Genomic DNA, 22692 nt, shown 5'->3' on the forward strand with positions numbered 1-22692 from the left:
AAGAAAGTCAGAGTATAGTTCCTGGAGACAGGAAGGCTCTGTTCTTCTACACAATACAAGGCTCACTCCTACTACCCTCACAAAGAAAATTTTCATTTTAAGTGATTTTTTTCTTTAGGAAGAGATTTTTTTTTTAATTTTAATTTTTATTATTTTTTTAAAGATTTTATTTATTTATTTCACAGAGAGAGACAGCTAGAGAGGGAACACAAGCAGGGGGAGTGGGAGAGGGAGAAGCAGCCTCCCCGCTGAGCAGGGAGCCCGATGTGGGGCTCGATCCCAGGACCCTGGGATCATGACCTGAGCTGAAGGCAGACGTTTAACGACTAAGCCACCCAGGAGCCCCTTATTTTTATTCATTCATTCATTTATTTATTTATTGCACAGTCCTGGATTTTAATGATTCTTTTCGGATCAAGAACTCCCTGGAAAATCTGATGAAAGTGTTCGACTTATATGTCTACCTACATGTACATATGCCACTAATTCTGCATGCAATTTAGGAGTTTACCAACTCACTATGAGTGTACCCTGACATACTGCCCAAGGAGCTCTCCTATACTGACACAAAATAATTATATCACTTTTTACATATACATCACTTTACAGTTTCATATACTTCTGAAATTACTAAAGTAAATGATTTAATCGATACCTCTGGACTTTAAAGACATCAAACAACCTGATTTCTACAAGGCATTTTCTAAAGATCTGTAAGATAAAAGACATAAAATCTAGCAGGCATTAAGTGCCCAAGGTAGATCATGGAAACTATGATCAGCCCTTAAAACCTCAGTATTGATCATTACTGATGTGAGCTGACTCAGTGTGTAACTGTGAGAGATCAAGGGGTTCATACATATAATAGTCAATTTGATTTAGACAATTCTGTTGACAGCAGCGGCTGCTGAGGTTAGGGATGGTGCACTGGGGGGTGACTATAACTGGGGATAGTATGAGGGAGATCCTTGTGGTGAGGGAATAGTTCTGTAATTAACTGCGACAGTGGTTACAGGATCCACAAATGTCATAAAGTGGCACAGAACTACACACATGGATTGTACCAATGTCAATTTCCTGGTTTTCATATCGTGTGACAGTTATGTAAGATGTAACCACTGGGATAACTGGGTGAAGGGTACAAGGAGCCCCTCTGAACTATCTTTGCCACTTCCTTTTCATCTGTAATTACTTCAAAATAAAAAGTTTTAGGGGCGCCTGGGTGGCTCAGTCGGTTAAGCGTCTGCCTCTGGCTCAGGTCGTGGTCCCAGGGTCCTGGGATGGAGCCCTGCACCAGGCTCCCTACTCTATGGGGAGCCTGCTTCTCCCTCTCCCTCTGCCCGCTTCTCCCTCTGTTTGTGCTCTCTGTCAAATAAATAAAATCTTAAAAAAAAAAAAAGAAAGTTTTAAAGCAAAAAAGGCCAAAAAAAAATCTGTTATTAATCAAGGGCTGCAGCTATTTCTTGGATATAAATGTATTCAGATTCTTCAATTCATATGAGAGACCAGAAAATGCACACATAACACAGCATCTATGCTCCAGAAACTCAAGCTAGGTCTTTCTTAATTCAGTTCCAACAGCAAAATAAAATTGTTCCCATAGCTGGCCCAGGCATTTGTAATATGCTTCTGAACCCATCAGAGTTCAGTTCTGCCTGAAGGCAAGGTAGTGACGTTTTGAAAGTTGAACCACATCATGGAACACTATATCTAAAACTAATGATGTAATGTATGGGGATTAACATAACAATAAAAAAATTAAAAAAAAAAAAAAAGAAAGTTGAACCACTATTTTCAGCAAAATGAGAGTAAAAGTCAACCAGTTTCCCACCAAATTATGATAAAGTATTAACTACTTATGCCTTTGACAAAATATCAAAGAAAACTTCTAAGGCATAACTAAAATCATTTAAATGTAGATATTTATTTATTTGCAAAAAAGTTAATTAATATTATGGTACAGGGGAAAGGACAATGACTCTGGAGTCAGAGGGACCTGGGTTTAAATCCCATTTGTGCCACCTTGGACCTTCGTAACAAATCCTTCTGAGTGTTGGTTCCCTCACTGCTAAAAAGGTGATGATAATGCCTACTTCACAGGACTGTTTTGGGGATAAGTGAAATACTATCCTAAGTGGCCAGCACTGTGTCTGGCACACAGATACTTCATAAGGTTGTGGTTTCATTTCTATCTTTACAACAGTCAGGGGTTGTAGAAATTAGTAAGTTCGGCTTTAACTCGAGAGGTAGGATGTTGCCCAAGCTAGATGTGGTCAATGCCCAAGGTTCTTTAAATCTAGATGCAAAGACAAGATCAATATCAGCACCTTATCCAGAGCACCCACAGAGGATTACTACGTTAACATTCAATACTGCCATGATGTCTAGGATTCTTCAGGTATTTGACCTCCAGCAGCACCTTTACCTTGTCAATGCCAAATATAAATTCAGGCCAATGTTGCTACGGGGGTCAGGGGAGTAAAAACAAAGTGATATTCCTTCCAACTGCAAACAGGAGCCAAAAGAGGTTGTATTTTCAAACAAATCTGATCAAAGGCCTCCTGCCCTTGGCTTTAAGGACTGTTGTAACTAATACAGTAAGGCTGCATAGCAACAATTTATTCAGGGAAGCTACAGGTGTGCCTCAATGAGAGCTAACTCTATACGTGAAAATCCACATATATCTAAAACTTAAATTTAAAGGTGACTCTGCTTTAGAGAGAAACAAACCAAGAAACAGACTCGCAACTACAGAGAACAAACTGATGGGCACCAGGGCAGGGGGCTGGGGGTGGATGGGTGAAATAGGTGATGGGGATCAAGGAGTGCCTTTGTGGTAAGCACCAGGTGTTGTACGGAAGTGTTAAATCACTATATTTTGCACTTGAAACCACTATTCCACTGCATGCTAACTGGCATTTAAATAAAAACTAAAAAAACAAAGCAACTCTGCCTTACAGAAATACTTTTTACTTGGTGTCTTACAATGTGATTAGGTTCCACTGCCCTCCGTCTTCTACGCACACATAGCCGTGTACTAGACTATTAGAAAGAGGCCCCGTCGACTCATGTGGTGCTCGCAGCAGTGGGGCCAGCAGCATCAGCATCACCTAGGAGCTTCTCAGAAATGCAGGCTCTTGCGCCCCACCCTACCCTCAAGAACTGGAATCTGCAGCTTCACACAATTCCCAGACGATCTGTGTACGTGTTAAGATTTCAGAAGCCCTGTCCTAGGCAGTATTCGTCACCCTAAAGCCAGCAGCTCTCCCAAATGTTACATTATCAGGGCGTCTACTAGTGGCTCTCAATCCTTACTCCTAATAATCACACGAGGTGGCTGGGTAGGCTTTATTTTAAATTAAAACTATTTTTCTTCTTCTCTTTTAATACCTATTCCTGGACCCTGACCCCAAATTTGGATTTAACTGGGCTGGGTTGGCACCCTGGCATTAGCACTTTTCTTAAAGCTCCTTAAGTGACTGCGTGCAAATGCTGTTGAGAACCACTGCTACAGACCAAGTACTGCACCCTGGTATAATATTGCCTCACCAAACAATCAGGATTTTAAATGCATCAACAAGAGGAAAACCTTAAGCTTGAATGAGAGATTAAGAAGTGCTTGGATATAAATCTTAAACAAAACACAGTATTATATCAAGGCTGGTCTTCTCCACACCAACTGCACTGAAATAGATTTTCCCTGGGCTAGTACCTCAAATACAGGCTCACATCAACATGGTCATGAATGACTACACCACCAAAAAGCCAAGTCACGCTGGATAGTGTTGAAAAACTTCATGGCACCTAACATCAGGACTTACTAACAGACATCTGTCAGAGGATTAGAAACCTCTAATCTCCTGTAACAAAAGGCTTTCCTGTGCTTACCACGTAAGTTCTTTTAAAGTTCTAGCAAAAGCCCATAAATAATACTTCCTTCCCTCATCTGTTCAACTGTAACATTTCAAAGAGAGTACTAGAAAAGACCAGGGTCGCAGGCAGTAGGGGCTGGCAGCAGGGAGAAAAAAGAGGTCAAGTAACCCAAGAAAACAAGGATTTGGAAATGCCAGCACAGTGGGAATGCAAGATTGAGAGAGCTGGAACAGAAAGGTTACCATCAGAGATCCGGGGTGGACCATGGGGCTGCTGCAAAGGCTCAAGGTGTGGGCACGGGAGGGGGTAGCTAGGGCAGAGAGGAGGTGATAGAACATCCGTGAGGGTACTGAAATTACTGAGGATGATCAAAGGAGAGTGATTCAAGAGAAAGACTCAGGTAAGACAGATGCAAAGTCTTGAGTGAACAAGGCAGACGGCCTGATCCAATCCAGGTCACACAGTAACCACTGAGGGGGAGAGGTGTAACCAGAAGTAGGGTTGTCTGATGATCCTCAGCTCTTTCCAACAGCCTCCCTGTGAATGAAGCATCCAGTGTGGCCTGATGTCAGAACACCTCCTCCCTAATTACCCACCTGCTTTTGACATGACTCAGCAGAGACCTACAGACACCACCCCTCGGCGAGCCAATGGGGCCCAGGCCTGCTTTCTCAGTCCTCACCGCTAAAGGTATAGGGGCAGAAAAGTGCTGAAAGATGGAATTTATTCCCAACCCACAGAGGAAATCACCCAGCACAATTTCTAATAACTAGAGTCTTTGAAAATAATATTAAGTAACAAATAGCTACTGCCCTGGAAAAATTCCTGTAGGTCTGGAGAAGTATCAGAAATAAATGACACAAGTCTTTTTTGTTCTGTCGTCACCAAGGGCCTTGGTTAGAAGCCAATAAAGAAACTATAAGGAGGACATATCGGATTAGTTGAGTAATAGCTATAGTAACCATACTGCAGATTTTTGGAGACAACACCAATTTCAAATTTTTATCCCTTCATCTCCAGAAACCCGTATTTCAAAACTTCGATTTTGACATCCAAATCCAGGACCATCTCTTACCTTGGAAATGGCACAAAAAACTTGTGCTGTATTACACAGCCCAATTAACTAATGAAGACTCTGAATTATGGACTCATCCCATTTTTTTTTTTTTTTTAAGATTTTTTTTTTTAATTTATTTATTTGAGAGAGAGAGAATGAGAGAGAGCAAGCACATGAGAGGGGGGAGGGTCAGAGGGAGAAGCAGACTCCCTGCCGAGCAGGGAGCCCGATGCGGGACTCGATCCAGGGACTCCAGGATCATGACCTGAGCCGAAGGCAGTCGCTTAACCAACTGAGCCACCCAGGCGCCCTGGACTCATCCCATTTAGGGTACAGTTTAGTCACCCTATTCCTATCTAGTTTTGAAACAAACAAACATTGTACAATGGAGGAAATACTACATCCAAATCCCTTACAGATTCTCGGTGATGATCCAACACTTTAAAAATGCTTTTAAAAGGCAATAGACCAGAACAGGACTACATACATGATACTGTTCCTCCCCAAGCCATATCCCAAACAATTATGCAGTCCAAGCAGAGCAAACAGAACCACTGCAAGCAACCACCCTCTCTCCTGGCATGGGAGAGACATCTTCCCCCTTGAATATACCAGCAAAGACATTCCTCCCGAGTTTATTCTAGTCCTCACACAAGGGAAAAAGCAGGTAACACATATCCTTTTTCAGAATCCTTGTAAAGCATATTATCTTCCAACTATTATCATTAAGAAGATCACATTTAGCCTTTGTATGAAGCCTCTCAAATTTTTTTTTTTGATAGGTTTATCTAAAGAGTACTACCGGTAATAGATACAAATAGTTCTACACACAGCAGAAAATCAAGCAGTGTTGAAACAGAACAGTTATCAACTGTATGTGGCTTAATACCTCAGGAGTCTTCTTACTCTGTCTTTTCCCAAAAATGCAGTCAAGATCTGTTTTGCTCCGAGATGATAGATCCTTCCCTAGGAAAACAACATGGTGCCTTTCAGTAATACCATTCTTTCTAAAATAAGGAACACGAATATAAACTATGACAATCCTGAAAGCAAAATGGGTTTTGGAAAAGAAACAATTTTGTAAACTACTGACATTCTGTCTTCCCTTCACAGACTACAACTCCTTAATTAACAAAATTAATTACATTCAAAATCACTTAAAAATCAAGTAAGTGTTTTAGAACCAGAACCCTTGACATTCCCTCAATTGTAGAAACAATCAAGAGCATGTAGCATGAGAGGAAAACTGAATTTGAAAGCTAGCTCTTCTACTGGTATGCCTTCAAGGCATGATTTCTGGGTCTCTGGGTTCCCCATTTATAAAAGAGATATTATTTATTTCAAGGAGATGTGAGTTATTAGGATTATGAAATGCAGACAAAAATGCTGCTAGCTACACAGCTTTTAAACACACGAATGAGGGCACACTGTATTTGGCACATAGGAGCTCAATAATTACTGAATGAATGAAAGTTTTAAAAGAATATATGCAAATAAAAATGACTATATTAGGATGAAAGGATTTCAGATTTTTCGCTTTAAAATGTTCTTTACTGTTATAGCTCTACCATCTTTAAGTAAAAAGATACAGAATAAGAGCAGGAAATTAAATGGCTTCTGGCAAAGCACTGTCCAAAGGATCTATGATTCTTATTAAAAACACTAAACTCTTTCACTTAATTTCAAACCCACAAACCAACTAATTTAAAATTCACTTCTTTGGAATTTCCACTTCTACCAATAATACTCTGTGAGCAGTCAACCAAATCTATTCCCATTTGTCAACTACATGGTAAATGCATTTTAAAAAGTAACTGCTACATGTAAAGCCTTGAGGCTCTGGGGGAGTGAGGCTCTGGGTCAGACACAGGAATTTGTGCTTTGAGTAGGAAGCCTGAGTTCCAATGTCACAGACTCACTTGTCTTCTTAGTTTCCTGTAGCAAACTGACTTGGCAAAGTAATAGCATGACCCAGAAGGTTCTAGTTCACTGACTATCACTGGGGCATTCAAATATGATATTGCTCAGTGACTCCATGAAATTAAAAAACAAAACACCCTTCGATTTAATGCGAAGCCAGGCACCATAACCAGTTTCATAGGCAGCAGTACTAGATTCAATGGTCCAGTCAGTACGACCTGTTCCTATCAGGAAGGACATGCTCCTCTGTGGCTCTGTGCTACTCTCTCCTTTCTCCCTGAGCTAGAAACAAAGCTTTCCTGGTTCTGATTATTAAGCAGACCCAGACAAAAGACCCCAAATGAAACCTCCTTAGGAACAAAATGAAACATATCCCAGACAGGAACTCAGAAAATGAACCTGAAAAGTGGGGAATAAAATTGGTCATGGTGGGGAGAAGTGGACAAACCCTCAGGAGGTCTAGAGATCTATTCTTAGCTTTGTCATCGGCATAACCCACTTTGCACTGCTGAGCACATTCAGGATGGCAGTTTCTATTTCAGAAAAAGGAGTTCTACTTAGTTCAAAATATGTATCGGCCATCTTTCCCTTCTTCTGGAATGGAACAGATACCCTCAAAGAAAGGCAAATTAAGATCTCTTTTACAGCAACTCAATTAAAAGGAATGCTTCAGGGAATAAGGAAGGGAGGGTACATGCAAGGTCGCAATTCTAGAACAGATGTCAAACTATGAACGCGCAGAGATTGAAAAAAAATCTAAACACCACAGGACAAACTGCCAAGCTGGGAGAGACAGTAAGCTGTACCAATGAAGGTGCAAGTGTTTCTAAGGTTTTGGTGATAGGTTCTTGTATCAGAAATTTTTATCCTTTAGCAAAGTTCACTTAAGTAAGTGTAGAAACCAGGACTGTTACAGGCCTTGCTCTGGATTTGATCTGGAAAACAAAACACAGAGAAGAATTAAGAGTCAGAGACCAATGGAAAGGAACTTAAAGATAGATCAAAATGTGAAGATGGAAGTGATACTGAAACAGTTGTTAGTTAATGGTCCTGGTTGAATAGCTTATAAATGTTATAAAATCATGGCCACTTTTGAATAAAATATATATTTATTAAAACTGAGCTTGAAAGCTTACTGGTCTCAGTTCTGAATTAAGGTCAACTAACAGCAAATACTGTTGATAAACTTAGATGTTAGGGAAAATGACAATCAAAAACTCAACAGAATAAGAATTACATATTATCTGTCTGGGTTTGGTTCATCTGTTAGTCTTAATTTGGCCATAACATTTTGAGAACCAGGGAAAACGGTTTCCAGCAGCCAAGCTGATGTAACTATGTCCACAAAAGGATGAGCAGGTACTTTAGAGAAGAGTTCTTTATGATCTTTTTAGCTGTTTTTCTAATAGTCATGATTATCCAGTCCATCAGAGTGGCAAAGGAAGGGAGGGAGGTTACCACTATGGCCAGGTACACCCACGACACCAAGTCCACATGGGAAGCAAATGAAACTACAAAAAATAAGTATAAGAATTTTAGAAGCACAGAGATTTGGAGCCTCTTACTTTAAGGGAAGTAAAAGGGAAAACATGGTATTATAGCACCGTATTAGAACAAAGCCTGAAAAAAACCTGAGCTTTCTACTCAGAGTAAAAGGGTGAGGGCCAGGAAAAGCACAGTAAGAGAAATACGTTTGTTAAAATTAAAAACAAAACAAAACAATTCAGGTGTATGTAGTTAGCTTCACTTGCTTGGAAAATTCATTTGCATCCCCCAGTCAAGAAGGATACAACACATATTGTATTTTCATTTTTGTTTTTAATGAAAATACATGGGACCGATAATAAGCTGGGACCAGGAGATTACGGTGGTGGCACTGAAAGGGTGACGTCGGAGCACCAGGCAAGCTGCAGGACTCGGAGTGGGGGACAAAATAAGTGACACCTGCACAACCAGTAAGAGAGCCAGAATTTTTTCCCAGCCTGCAGCGCTATTTTAGATTTAAGTGGCAAAAGAATCCGAAGAAGAAACCTGCCGCCCATCACTAGCAGAGTCCGCTGCCCCGCCGTGGGGAGGAGGGGAGCGAGCTAGGAGGACTACAGTCTGTGCGTCCAGCCTAACGAGCCAGCCACCAGGTGTGTCGTCCAGGCAGTTTTCTCTTTTAAGAAGCAAATACTGCAAACGGTCATGGGAGTAAAAAGTCTGAGTAAGATTACCAGGCTGAGGCTGCGCAACCACAGTTCATGCCCCTTTCTTCCACCCACTGCACAACTGACGGGAGGAAGAAAGCAATGCTCCCTTGGTAACTTTGCACTGTGTATGTGAAAAGCTTTAAAAATGGTTTTGTGGAGTTTGCTCTTTTCCCTGTCTTTTCCTCTCCACAGATGGGACTCGACAAACATTTTTTGGATTGAAAGAAACTGCATGCGGGGCACCTGGGTGGCTCAGTCGTTAAGCATCTGCCTTTGGCTCAGGTCATGATCCTAGGGTCCTGGGATCGAGCCCCGCATCGGGCTCCCTGCTCAGTGGGAAGCCTGCTTCTCCCTCTGCCCCTCCCCCTGCTTGTGTTCCCTCTCTCGCTGTGTCTCTCTCTGTCAAATAAATAAAATCTTTAAAAAAAAAAAAAAGAAACTGCATGGAAGTTAGGCTTTTAAACAAACATTGATGATAGGAACTTTTGAATTAGATAATAAATTGTTTCAAATTAAAATCATAAATTTGGGACTCGAGAAAGGAGTAAATATGTGTGTATCTCAACGAAAATGATATGGCTGATATTTAGGTGGTAGCAAATTTTACAATGCTGCCTGCTGCTGGAATCTCACTAAAGTCTAATTTTTGTCTTCACTCTTTCCACCAAGCTATATAAAATGCCCTCTTCCCATGTTTTAGTCTCTGGACCACATGATACAGCATGAATCATCCTCATTGAATAAGCGAATTAGTTATGTTCACTAGGAGCCTACCTGCGAGCTAAAATACTTATCATCCATTATGCTGAACAATCAAAAGTTCCATAAAATGGGTCATTTCTGAAAAGTCGTAAAATGCGACCTACTTTAGAACTCAATAATGACTTAAAAATCTTTCCTCATGTTGTAACAGTGGAAGCAGAGTCTGGAAGAAAGTAAGTGCTAAAGTGATCTGTGTGAGAGGGTAATGCAGCACCCAGGATCCCTGTGATCTAAGATCATCCACCTTAGAGATGACTTAAGGTTTATCATTCATATTCAGGGACAACAGCTGCTCTGCAAGGAAAGACTTCTTTTACTAAATGAAAGAACTCTAAGATATGCTTTCACCGTGGCTTGTTAAGATGGATAGTAAATAATTATTTTCTTCACTACCTGGATTTCTGCCTCCTTTTCCCACCTTTTCCACTCACTCCCCAAACTGCCTTTCCTCTATTTTTTCCCAACCTCCTCTGCTTCCTTCCTGACAATATATCTTGAACCCTCTTCCCTGTATACCAATGCCCCCCTTCTCTCCAGGCAAGGCTAATACTAATAAATCAGCAAACCTCATTCTGAGAAAGTGAAGGCACAACACACCAAGCAGGTTGACAGGGTCACCTGGCAAGGGAGTGGCTTAACTAGAAATAGAAAGCAGATACTCCCAGCATCCATCAGATTAAAGTAGATTACAGAGGTTTATCCCGGCTGCAGCAAATGCTTCAGGTGAAATCATGCATACAGTTACGTACTAAAGGAAAACTAGATTTGCTAATGTGAAAGCTTCAAAGGCTGCCCTACCATCTAAAAGTTACAGGCCACTTTTAATATCATTCATTTGCTCAGCATCTTTGACTATATCTCTCTTTTTTCCTTTAGGTTCTAATGAAAAAAGACTGGTTATAAAGTGGCAAATTTAGCCTCCCCTTACAAAGACTGAGGAACCAACAGGGGCTGTCTTCTGTTCTGCAGCAGGAGTGGAGAGAAGCCCTGATCAGAAACCATTTGGGAAAACAACAAAGAAGGTTCTAGCTTGAGAGAAAGAAGAGGCGATAGCATGAAGAGCCACACAAAAAGCACACCGGCTGGGACAGGGAAGCAGGAAAAGCTCATCTCTCCTTGTACACATTCCCGAAGCTATTCAGCTCCCACTAACTCTGCCACGGGCTCCCACTTAAACCAACCCCAGACCTACCTTTCAGGGTGCTGGCCCCAAATGAGAACTCACCATTAATAGTTAGAGTAGTGGGAATTCCAGCTCCCACTACTATTCAGGCAAGTTCTAGGAGTCAGGGAATTCCCAAACATGCCAACTAGACTAAAGCAAAGGGATGTGTGTTTCCTGGTATAGCGAGGTAGAAAGGTACATCCAATCTCCCATAGGAAGAAGGATCATATGGTGACTAGACTATCACAACAGGATTACATTCACATTTATACCTTAAGTACAGTATATAATAAATAGGCTTTTGTACCTGGAAAGTGTACTTAATGCACAATACTGTTCTATGGGAAAATATTTGGGGGAGTTGAGGAGTTTAAGTTAAATTGTTTCTTACCAATACAAGACTGCCACCTCGTGGTTACACAGGACAACTGCACTTGCAATTGGCGGCAGCACTGGGGAGGGAGGGGGGAGGTGATGATGGAGGACTTTAGGACTCACTCACTACCCAGTTCTCAAATACATTTTCTAAAGCTACTTTGCAATGACCATGGAATGCCTAAGTTAACACTCCATTCAATGTCGAATGGTGTGGAATAATGTAATGTGATTCAGCGTGGGAGTGAGATTTCTCAAAAACAAGAAGTGTAACTAAAAATGTTGAGCAATAAATTAAAAGTATTTTCTGACCCAGCCACATAAAGTCTCTTTTCTCCTTTACATAGCATGTTGACTTCCGCTTCCAGCTTTGCCAAAGGACTTGCACGTAGTCTAAAGCCGAATGTGGGGCCCCACCTCAGAGTTAATGAATCTGCACTTTAACCAGATCTCTAGGTGATTCACAATAAATGTTGAAACTTTAGCTCTGCTTTAGATCAAACCAGTCAGACCATCCATACTTGTCCATTTTGCATATAAAACAAGAAATAATGTTGGTGAAAGCTAAAAATGCTTTAAGAAACCTAGTGTGAACAGAGATTTCAGCAACAAATAAATGCTTAATTTTACCTTTTGTGAATTTCATATAGTGAACACGGTTTTTGGAGATTTTAGACTTTTCTTCAAGGCTGAAAGTCTTCTTTTCTTTGTTGTCTGAGGAGTCTTAAAGAAAGAATGAAAAGCATTACATTAAACTCTCTATAATCCATTCTCATTTATTCTTACAATGACATGGTCTGATTTAAATGAAATCTTTAGGAGCCCCATCATTTATTACTGAACTCCAATCAAATGATTAGAAATATTCTTCTTAAACTGTGTACTATGAATCAGGCAAGACCATTCACACAGAATGTATAAAATCCTCGAGGAAGAGAACCGAAAACTTGTGTTCACACAAAAACCTACATACGAATGTAATAGTAGCCTTATTTATCATAGTAAAATACTGGAAATAACCCGGAATTCCTTCAATGGGTGAATGGCTAAGCAAAGTCTGGTATATCCTTCTACTGTAACACTACTCCACAATAAAAAGGAACAACCTGGATGGACCTCAAGGGCATTGTGCTTAGTGAAAAAGGTCAATCTACACACAATATGTTCCACTTATATATAACATTCTCAAAGTGACAACACTCTACAGCTAGAGAAGGTTTCCAGGGGACAGGGATTAAAGGGGAGTGCTGGAAGGTGAGTGTGAGTCTGAAGAAGCAGCATGAGGCAGCTCTTTTGTGGTAATGAAACAATCCTGTACCTTAAGTGTGGGGATGATTACCTCATTTTATACACGGGATAAAATTCCACAGAACTACATGCACACACACACGCACGCGCACGCGTGAAGGCTAAAAAAAAAGATGAAACCTTAATAAAAGGTCTGTGGTCTAATAAACATTCTACACAAGTGTCCATTTCCTGGTTTTGAGGTTTATAGCTGCAATAGATGTCACCACTGGGAAAAAGTAGGTATACTTGCACGTAGTCTAAAGCCGAATGTGGGGCCCCACCTCAGAGTTAATGAATCTGGACTCAGGACTCTTTGTAGTTATTATTTTTGCAATTTCCTATACATCTATAATTGTTTCAAAATAAAAAGCTCTTTTAAAAAGCCAATAAAGGTAGGTTACATGATAATTAAAAAACAGCAGAGACGATGATCAGGGTGTGAAGAAGGAGAGCCGGCACTGAGCCATCGCCTCAAACACCAGATTTCAATGGAGACTCACCTTAAGGACAAAAATAACAAAAACAAATCATCGAGGAATAAACTCATGTGTTTATTCCTTTGATAAAAGAGGAAAATGTGAGCCAGAAATATCAGAACCTAAAATATCAGAGCAAGCAGATCTGCGGTTAGAGTCAATTACAGGATAGTCACTAGCTGCCCATATTCTCTCACCCTTATCTATGTGTCCAGGTAAGGCAGCAGATGATCACGGAAACAGAACATCATAGGGAGAAAGAGACTTAATTTTCCTATAGTTATGTCATAAAGAACTACAGATAGGAAGTTCAGAGAAAAGAGGGGAAAAGGAAATTTTCACCATAATACTGGAGCAAAACCAGCACATGTCCATTGAACATGTTATGTTATTAGCTAGCGGTAATCCTTTCCAGAAATTAGCAATTTTAAAAACAAAGTATGGATTATAAAGTAAGGCTCTGAAGGATATAAAGACAAATGTTTCAAGGTTTCAGACAATCTCTAGCATGGGTTAATTATATCATCAACCTGAAACCTTCTCTTCTGCAGTCACTTTTCAAGAAGAGCGCTTGGGGTTTTTTTCAGACATCCCCCAAGTAAATTTTTCTCGTCTTCTGGAGGTCAAACACTATTCTTAAGGCACGTAATATTCTCAATTTTGATGTTCCAAACACAAATCACTTAGTAAGTTCAGAGCTTAGATAATAGCTATTATCAAGTGAAGTCTTATCAAGCAGGAAGCACTGGACTAAGAGCTTTCTATGAATTCTTGTATTTCATTTTACAACCATCCTACAAAGTAGCTGCTGTGAGGATTAAACTTACTTCACAGAAGGACACTAAAGCACAGAGGGATTAAATAAGGCACAGCTAGGAGGTAGCTATGAAGGGATCCAAACCCAGGTGGATATGAGGATAGTCCACATTCTTAGCCACTACCCTGTGTCCCCAAAAGAGCTGCTCTTGCACTTCAGAGGACTTTAAGCATCTCCGGGGGAGCTATTCCATCTGCCGAGGACACAGACTTCCCACAGTATATGGAGCATAGACAGATCTTAGGGGAAATCAGTCTCTATCTACTAGTCCCTATGCACTCTTTCCCAAAACTGCTCTGATTCTGAGTGGATGCAGCAATCTGGCTCTCCTTCTCCACTTCTCCCATGTGTCCTTCCCTCACTTTACGAGAGAGGCATGACTCTTCTCTTACCGGGGATAAATAAGGCACAAGCCAAAGTACTAGGGAGCGCCCTCTAATCAAAACAGCAAAACCAGACCCCACCCCACACCAATCTGTCTCATCCAGAGATGCACTTCCAGAAAGATTTTACTGTAATAATAATTATCAAAATTTTAACATGTTTCCCAGTATTATTAATTGCAATCTACTGATATAATGATAACTTAATCCACAGGAAAAATATTTACACCTAAAACCTCAGGGTTACTAGAAATAAACCAAAAATTTATATGTATTTGTTTTGGGGCAGAGAAATAGGATAGGATGACAAATTCTAAAAAGTTTAAGCAAAAAAGGACATATTAACATAAAATGCTATGTGGTATATGCAACGGAAATACTATTTCAGAGGAAAGGGAACTATGAAATATAACAGTTCTGACTACTAAAGGACTTGCTGGTGTATTTCTAAATACGTAACAATGGATATCAAATTGCTCTGGTATTTATCGTCCACTGGATACATCTGAGACTGATGTAAGGGTTTTATCTTGAAATGCCAATATTTCCCAATAGGCCAGAAATTACATTCTTCACAACTATTCAAAGCTATGGTTAAAAATCTTACAGATGTTGCTCTAAAAAATGTGAGACAGAGTATACTGGTTTTCAAAATGTATACAAAAACCCTTGAAGATCCCTTCCTAATAGGCATCCCAGTTTTTATTTTCAGAAATCTTTAAAATCAGAAAGGGCAAAATATCTGATGGAAGTAACAAACATTTCCTAAAACCCTGAGGTCAATCCACCAAAAAGCGAAGTTGAGTCTGGTAGAGAGAACTAATCAGTAAAATAATTCCTAAAAATGAAATTTTGAAGAATATACTGAATTTTATATCCCATAAGAAAATAAGGGTTATTTCTAGAATCTTTGTAAGATTCTAAGAAGAGGACAGTATGGAATCTCTGCTTAGTTAAAAGGCGTACTGTGTGGATTTGTAAACAGTCTTATTAAGAAACTAAAAATATTATTATGGCAGAAAAATTATGTTATGAGGTTATTGTGCCATCTGCTTTTCAGCTTTAATACAAGTAATATGACCAAAAATTCACTTGGATGAAGACATACTGTATTTACCAAGGATGACATGGCAGAAAAATAATCTATTAGTTTTCTAGGTGATAGGATTATCAAGAAATTATCAGCTTCAAGACTCATTCCTTGGTGGAAAGATGGAGGAGGAGTAGGGGACCCTATTTCAACTGGTCCCCAGAATTGAGCTGGATATCTACCAGACCACTCTGAGCACCCACGAAACCAGCCTGAGATGTAAGAAGATCTGCATCTCTACAAACAGAATATCGCAGGCGATTGGTTTTGAGGTAGGAAGCGGGGAGCCCTGATTCTGCGGGCAGATATCGGAGGATAAACGGCAGCGGGAGGGAGCCTGGCCGTGGGGATCCTACACCGCCAGTGAGTGACAGCCCTGCGTGCTGCGGACGGACGGGCACAGACTCGCAGACGGGTAGCGGCGGGGAAAGGACTTTAGGGCAGCCCCCGGGGTGCAAACCCGGAGCGGCGGGTCGCACCTGCGAACTGCAGCGCCCAGGATGGAAACCCGGAGCGGCGGGGTCACACGTGCATGAACTGGGAGCGGCTGGCGGTTTTAGAAGCACAAAGGGCAGAGACGTGCTCCAACCTGGAGGCAAGACTCGGAGCGCTGCAGAGGGGTGCACAACCCAGGACGCTGCGGTTTATAGCAGCACGGAAGGAAACGGAGACAGTGTGGCCTGGAGAGCTCACTGAAGAACAGACTGTGGTCTCTCTGCTCTGAGGCAGAGGGTTGGAAACGGTCTCTTCTGCTCTGACTCGCGGAAGAGACGCAGAAAGCCGCCAGGGAAAGCCGCCAGAGAACAAAAGCCCCAAAAACTGATTCCCGCTGAGCCCATCCCCCGCCACAGGGGGGCAGGGCAACTCCGCCCAAACAGGGTTGCCTGAGTAACAGCGCGGCAGGCCCCTCCCGCAGAAGACAGGCTGGGGAAACAAGAGGCCAGCAACCCTAAGGTCCCAAGAAGATAGGTGCATCTTGCTTGGGTTCTGGTCAATAATTTGGACTCTATACATTCCCTCAAACACCCATCAACAGAATGACTAGGAGGAGGAGCCCCCAAAATAGAAAAGACTCAGAGATTATGACTTATGCTGCCGATTTACAAATGGATGCAGATATAACCAAGATGTCGGAGATGGAATTCAGGCTAGCAATTGTGAAGACTATGGCTAGAATGGAGAAATCAATTAATGGCAACATAGAGTCTCTAAGGGCAGAAATAAAAGGTGAATTGGCAGAACTTAAAAATGCTATCAATGAGATCCAATCCAATCTAAATAATCTAACAGCTAGGGTAACTGAGGCAGAAGAGAGAATAAGCGACCTGGAAGACAATATAACAGATAAAAAGGGAAAAGAGGAGGCCAGGGAAAAACAACTCAGAATCCATGAAAATAGAATCAGAGAAATAAGTGACACCATGAAGCGTTCCAATGTCAGAATAATTGGAACCCCGGAGGGAGTGGAGAGAGAGAGAAGACTAGAAGGTGTATTTGAGCAAATCGTAGCTGAGAACTTCCCTAATCTGGGGAATGAAACAAACATTCGAGTCCTAGAGGCAGAGAGGACCCCTCCTAAGATCAAGGAAAACAGGCCAACACCCCAGCATGTAATAGTAGAACTCGCAAATCTTAGAACCAAGGAAACCATCTTAAGGGCAGTTAGGGGAAGAGATTCCTTACATACAGAGGGAGGAACATCAGAATAACGTCAGACCTATCCACAGAGACCTGGCAAGCCAGAAAGGCCTGGCAAGACATATTCAGGGTACTAAATGAGAAGAACATGCAGCCAAGAATACTTTATCCGGCAAGGCTTTCATTTAGAATGGATGGAGAGATGCAGAGCTTCCACGACCGGCAGAAGCTGAAAGAATATATGACCACTAAGCCGGCCCTGCAAGAAATATTAAGGGGGGTTCTATAAAAGGAGAAAGACCCCAAGAGTGATCTACAACAGAAATTTACAGGGACAATCTATAAAAACAACGTCTTCACAGGCAACATGATGACAATTAATTCATATCTTTCAATAATCACTCTCAACGTGAATGGTCTAAACGTTCCCATAAAATGGCACGGGGTTGCAGACTGGATAAAAAGACAGGACCCATCCATACGCTGTCTACAAGAGACTCATCTTGAACCTAAAGATACATCCAGACTGAAAGTGAAGGGATGGAAATCCATCTTGCATGCCAGCGGACCTCAAAAGAAAGCTGGGGTAGCAATTCTTACGTCAGACAAATTAGATTTTAAACTAAAGTCTGTAATAAGAGACACAGAAAGACACTATATCATTCTTAAAGGGTCTATCCAACAAGAAGATCTAACAATTGTAAATATCTATGCCCCCAACATGGGAGCAGCCATCTACATAAGCCAACTGTTAACCAAAATAAAGAGTCATATTGATAACAATACGTTAATTGTAGGAGACCTCAATACTCACTCTCAGCAATGGACAGATCATCTAAGCAGAAAATCAACAAGGGAACAAGAGCTTTGAATGATACATTGGACCAGATGGACCTCATAGATATTTACAGAACATTCCACCCTAAAACAACAGAATACTCATTCTTCTCGAGCGCACATGGAATTTTCTCCAGAATAGACCATGTACTGGATCACAAATCAGGTCTCAACCGATACCAAAAGATTGAGATTATTCCCTGCATATTCTCACCACAATGCTCTAAAACTGGAACTCAATCACAAGAAAAAATTTGGCAGAAATTCAAACACTTGGAAGCTAAAGACTACTCTGCTCAAGAATGTTTGGGTCAACCAAGAAATCAAAGAAGAACTTAAACAATTCATGGAAATCAATGAGAACGAAAACACATCGGTCCAAAACCTATGGGATACTGCAAAGGCGGTCCTAAGGGGGAAATACATAGCCATCCAAGCCTCACTCAAAAAAACAGAAAAATCCCTAATTCACCAACTAACTCTACACCTTAAAGAACTAGAGAAAAAGCAACAAACAATGCCTAAGCCATGCATTAGAAGACAAATAATTAAAATTAGAGCAGAGATCAATGAATTAGAAACCAGAAACACAGTAGATCAGATCAACGAAACTAAAAGTTGGTTCTTTGAAAGAATTAATAAGATCGAAAAACCACTGGCCAGACTTATCCAAAAGAAAAGAGAAAAGGACCCAAATTAATAAAATTATAAATGAAAGGGGAGAGATCACGACTAACACCAAGGAAATAGAAACAATTATTAGAAATTATTATCAACAACTATACGCCAATAAACTGAGCAATGTGGATGAAATGGAGGCCTTCTTGGAAACCTATAAGCTGCCAAGACTGAAACAGGAAGAAACTGACAACCTGAATAGGCCAATAACCAGTAACGAAATTGAAGCAGTGATCAAAAACCTCCCAAAAAACAAGAGTCCAGGGCCTGATGGATTCCCTGGGGGAATTCTACCAAACATTCAAAGAAGAAATAATACCTATTCTACTGAAGCTGTTTCAAAAATAGAAACAGAAGGAAAACTTCCAAACTCATTCTATGAGGCCAGCATTACCTTAATCCCCAAACCAGGCAAAGCCCCCATCAAAAAGGAGAATTTCAGACCGATATCCCTGATGACTATGGATTCCAAAATCCTCAACAAAATACTAGCTAATAGAATCCAACAATACATTAAAAGGATCATCCACCATGACCAAGTGGGATTTATCCCCGGGAGGCAAGGGTGGTTCAACATTCGCAAATCAATCAATGTGATAGAACACATTAACAAGAGGAGGGAGAAGAACCATATGGTCCTCTCAATTGATGCAGAAAAAGCATGTGACAAAATACAACATCCTTTCCTGATTAAAACTCTCCAGAGTATAGGGATAGAGGGAACATTCCTCAAGTTCATAAAATCCATCTATGAAAAACCCACAGCAAATATCATCCTCAATGGGGAAAAGCTGAGAGCCTTTCCCTTAAGATCAGGAAGACGTCAAGGATGCCCACTCTCGCCACTATTATTCAACACAGTACTAGAAGTCCTAGCAACAGCAATCAGACAACAAAAAGAAATAAAAGGTATTCAAATTGGCAAAGAAGAAGTCAAACTCTCTCTTTTCACAGACGACATGATACTCTATGTGGAAAACCCAAAAGAATCCACTCCCAAATTACTAGAACTCATCCAGCAATTCAGTAATGTGGCAGGATACAAAATCAATGCACAGAAATCAGTTGCTTTCTTATACACTAACAATGCCACTGTAGAAAGAGAAATTAGAGAAACGATTCCGTTTACAATAGCACCAAAAACCATAAGATACCTCGGAATAAACCTAACCAAAGAGGTAAAGGATCTATACTCTAGGAACTACAGAACACTCATGAAAGAAATTGAAGAAGACACAAAAAGATGGAAAAATATTCCATGCTCGTGGATCAGAAGAATAAACATTGTTAAACTGTCTATGCTACCCAGAGCAATCTATACCTTCAATGCAATCCCAATCGAAATTCCAATGACATTTTTCAAAGTGCTGGAACAAACAATCCTAAAATTTGTATGGAATCAGAAAAGACCCCAAATCGCCAAGGACATGTTGAAAAAGAAAAACAAAGCTGGGGGCATCACATTTCCCGATTTCAAGCTATATTACAAAGCTGTGATCACCAAGACAGCATGGTACTGGCACAAAAACAGACATATAGACCAATGGAACAGAATAGAGAACCCAGATATGGACCCTCAACTCTATGGTCAAATAATCTTTGACAAAGCAGGAAAAAACATGCAATGGAAAAAAGACCGTCTCTTCAATAAATGGTGCTGGGAAAATTGGACAGCCACATGCAGAAGAATGAAACTCGACCATTCTCTAACACCATTCACAAAGATAAACTCAAAGTGGATGAAAGACCTCAATGTGAGACAGGAATCCATCAAAATCCTAGAAGATAACATAGGCAGTAACCTCTTTGACATCGGCCACAGCAACTTCTTTCAAGATACATCTCCAAAAGCTAGTGAAACAAAAGCAAAAATGAACTTTTGGGACTTCATCAAGATAAAAAGCTTCTGCACAGCAAAGGAAACAGTCAACAAAACAAAGAGGCAACCCACAGAATGGGAGAAGATATTTGCAAATGACACTACAGATAAAGGGCTGGTATCCAAGATCTATACAGAACTTCTCAAACTCAAGACCCAAAAAACAAATAATCAAGTCAAAAAGTGGGCAAAAGATATGAAAAGACACTTCTCTGAAGAGGACATACAAATGGCGAACAGACACATGAAAAAATGTTCATCATCATTAGCCATCAGGGAAATTCAAATCAAAACCACACTGAGATACCACCTTACACCAGTCAGAATGGCAAAAATGGACAGGGAAAGAAACAACAAATGTTGGAGAGGTTGTGGAGAAAGGGGAACCCTCTTACACTGTTGGTGGGAATGCAAGTTGGTACAGCCACTTTGGAAAACAGTGTGGAGGTTCCTCAAAAATTTAAAAATAGAGCTACCCTATGACCCAGCAATTGCACTACTGGGTATTTACCCCAAAGACACAGATGTAGTGAAAAGAAGGGCCATATGCCCCCAATGTTCATAGCAGCAATGTCTGCAATAGCCAAACTGTGGAAAGAGCCGAGATGCCCTTCAACAGATGAATGGATAAAGACGATGTGGTCCATATATACAATGGAATATTACTCAGCCATCAGAAAGGATGAATACCCAACTTTTACATCAACATGGATGGGACTGGAGGAGATTATGCTAAGTGAAATAAGTCAAGCAGAGAAAGTCAATTATCATATGGTTTCACTTATTTGTGGAACATAAGGAATAACATGGAGGACATTAGGAGAAGGAAGGGAAAAATGCGGGGGAGGGGAATTGGAGGGAGAGATGAACCATGAGAGACTATGGACTCTGAGAAACAAACAGGGTGTTAGAGGGGAGGGGGTGGGGGGATGGATTAGCCCGGTGATGGGTATTAAGGAGGGCACGTACTGCATGGAGCACTGGGTGTTATATGAAAACAATGGATCGTGGATCACCACATCAAAAACCAATGATGTATTGTATGGTGACTAACATAACATAATAAAATTTTTAAAAAATTAAAAAAAAAAAAAAAAGGATTCATTCCTTGGCCAGGTCTTCCCTTAAAGGAATATTCTACAGGCTTTCCAGTACTGGGAGGGGCATCTAGCAATGCCCCGTTTCTTCTGAACTGCTTGGTCCCTGTTGCAAGGCTACCAGCACCCTCTAGTGGTCTTGAGGTGGAACTTAATCCGTAGAACAGTGAGTGACTCTCCAGGTGTCTTCTACTTGGCCTATATACACAAGAGTCAGCCTGCACCGATGAACCTGTGGACGGGGCTGCATGAGGACAAGGGACTACCACTTGGAAGCTGTTATACACTCACTAACTTCCTGACAAATAATACAGGGTGCCCTGGGGCACTTTAAACGTTTCACTGACTGTACTTCTGGGAAAATACATCATAAAGGCCCGACTATACTGACTGCTCAGCCTCGGCAATCAGCACAAGGAACAAAGTGGAAAACTGTCCCAAAGCAGAGTTTTCGCAACTACGATGGCATTTCTCAGAAAAGAGTAACATGATACCATCACAGAGAAAAAGTAATTTTCTAGCTATCACTGTCAAATCTCAAAAGCAAATTGCTCAAAAATCTGCTTTCTTTTCTTAGTACCTACAAAAATGAATCTCATGGCTCCTTTCTTTATGGAATCTTGAAGCTGATAATTTCTTGATAACCCTATCACCTAAGAAGTTACAGAGTTTTCTCTAATTCAGTACATCAAGGAGAAAGTTATGATACCAAACAGGGTGTGAAGTCAACTCATTTTCCCTCTTCAAGAATGAATGTGTGGCTGCCTCTAAGAAATCGAGCCCCAGACTCAAAAGCTTCTGCCTCCATGACTATGGTCATGCAAAGCCAGCTCAAGACTGACACCCTAATCGTGTCACTGAATCCGTATAGGAAAAGTGACAGCCATTTATGCCTCACCAGATACTCATTAAGAGAGAAGTTGATCCCTGATATCCAAATTGCTTCAGGTTACTCTTCAGTTAACCTTCACTACAGGTTTAATATGCCATAAATTATTGTAATTAAGTCTACCAGAAAGGGACCCATTTAATTTTTAGATTTCTTTTATTGGGACAAATACCATCATATATAGGAGTATCTGAAGTCTGTAGTTAGTTATAGAGCAACCTCTCCCCCCCACCCCCACCACTTCCTGGATTAGAAAACAGAACACTGCCTGTCT

General features: G+C 40.8%; 1 protein-coding gene across 2 annotated transcripts in view; it reads right to left on the reverse strand.

The window, feature by feature from the left end:
* Window positions 1–22692, reverse strand: part of PINX1 (PIN2 (TERF1) interacting telomerase inhibitor 1) — a 93630-nt gene that overhangs the window by 51418 nt on the left and 19520 nt on the right. For both annotated transcript variants that reach the window (XM_032389076.1, XM_032389077.1), the window contains exons 5-6: window positions 11975–12067; window positions 5820–5896 (exon numbers count right to left, since the gene is read on the reverse strand). In XM_032389076.1, coding sequence (XP_032244967.1) covers window positions 5820–5896; window positions 11975–12067 — 170 coding nt within the window. The remainder of the gene's footprint in view (window positions 1–5819; window positions 5897–11974; window positions 12068–22692) is intronic.

The sequence above is a fragment of the Phoca vitulina genome, unplaced genomic scaffold, assembly GCF_004348235.1.
Source record: "Phoca vitulina isolate PV1807 unplaced genomic scaffold, GSC_HSeal_1.0 scaffold53, whole genome shotgun sequence".
NCBI classification, from domain to species: Eukaryota; Metazoa; Chordata; class Mammalia; order Carnivora; family Phocidae; genus Phoca; species Phoca vitulina.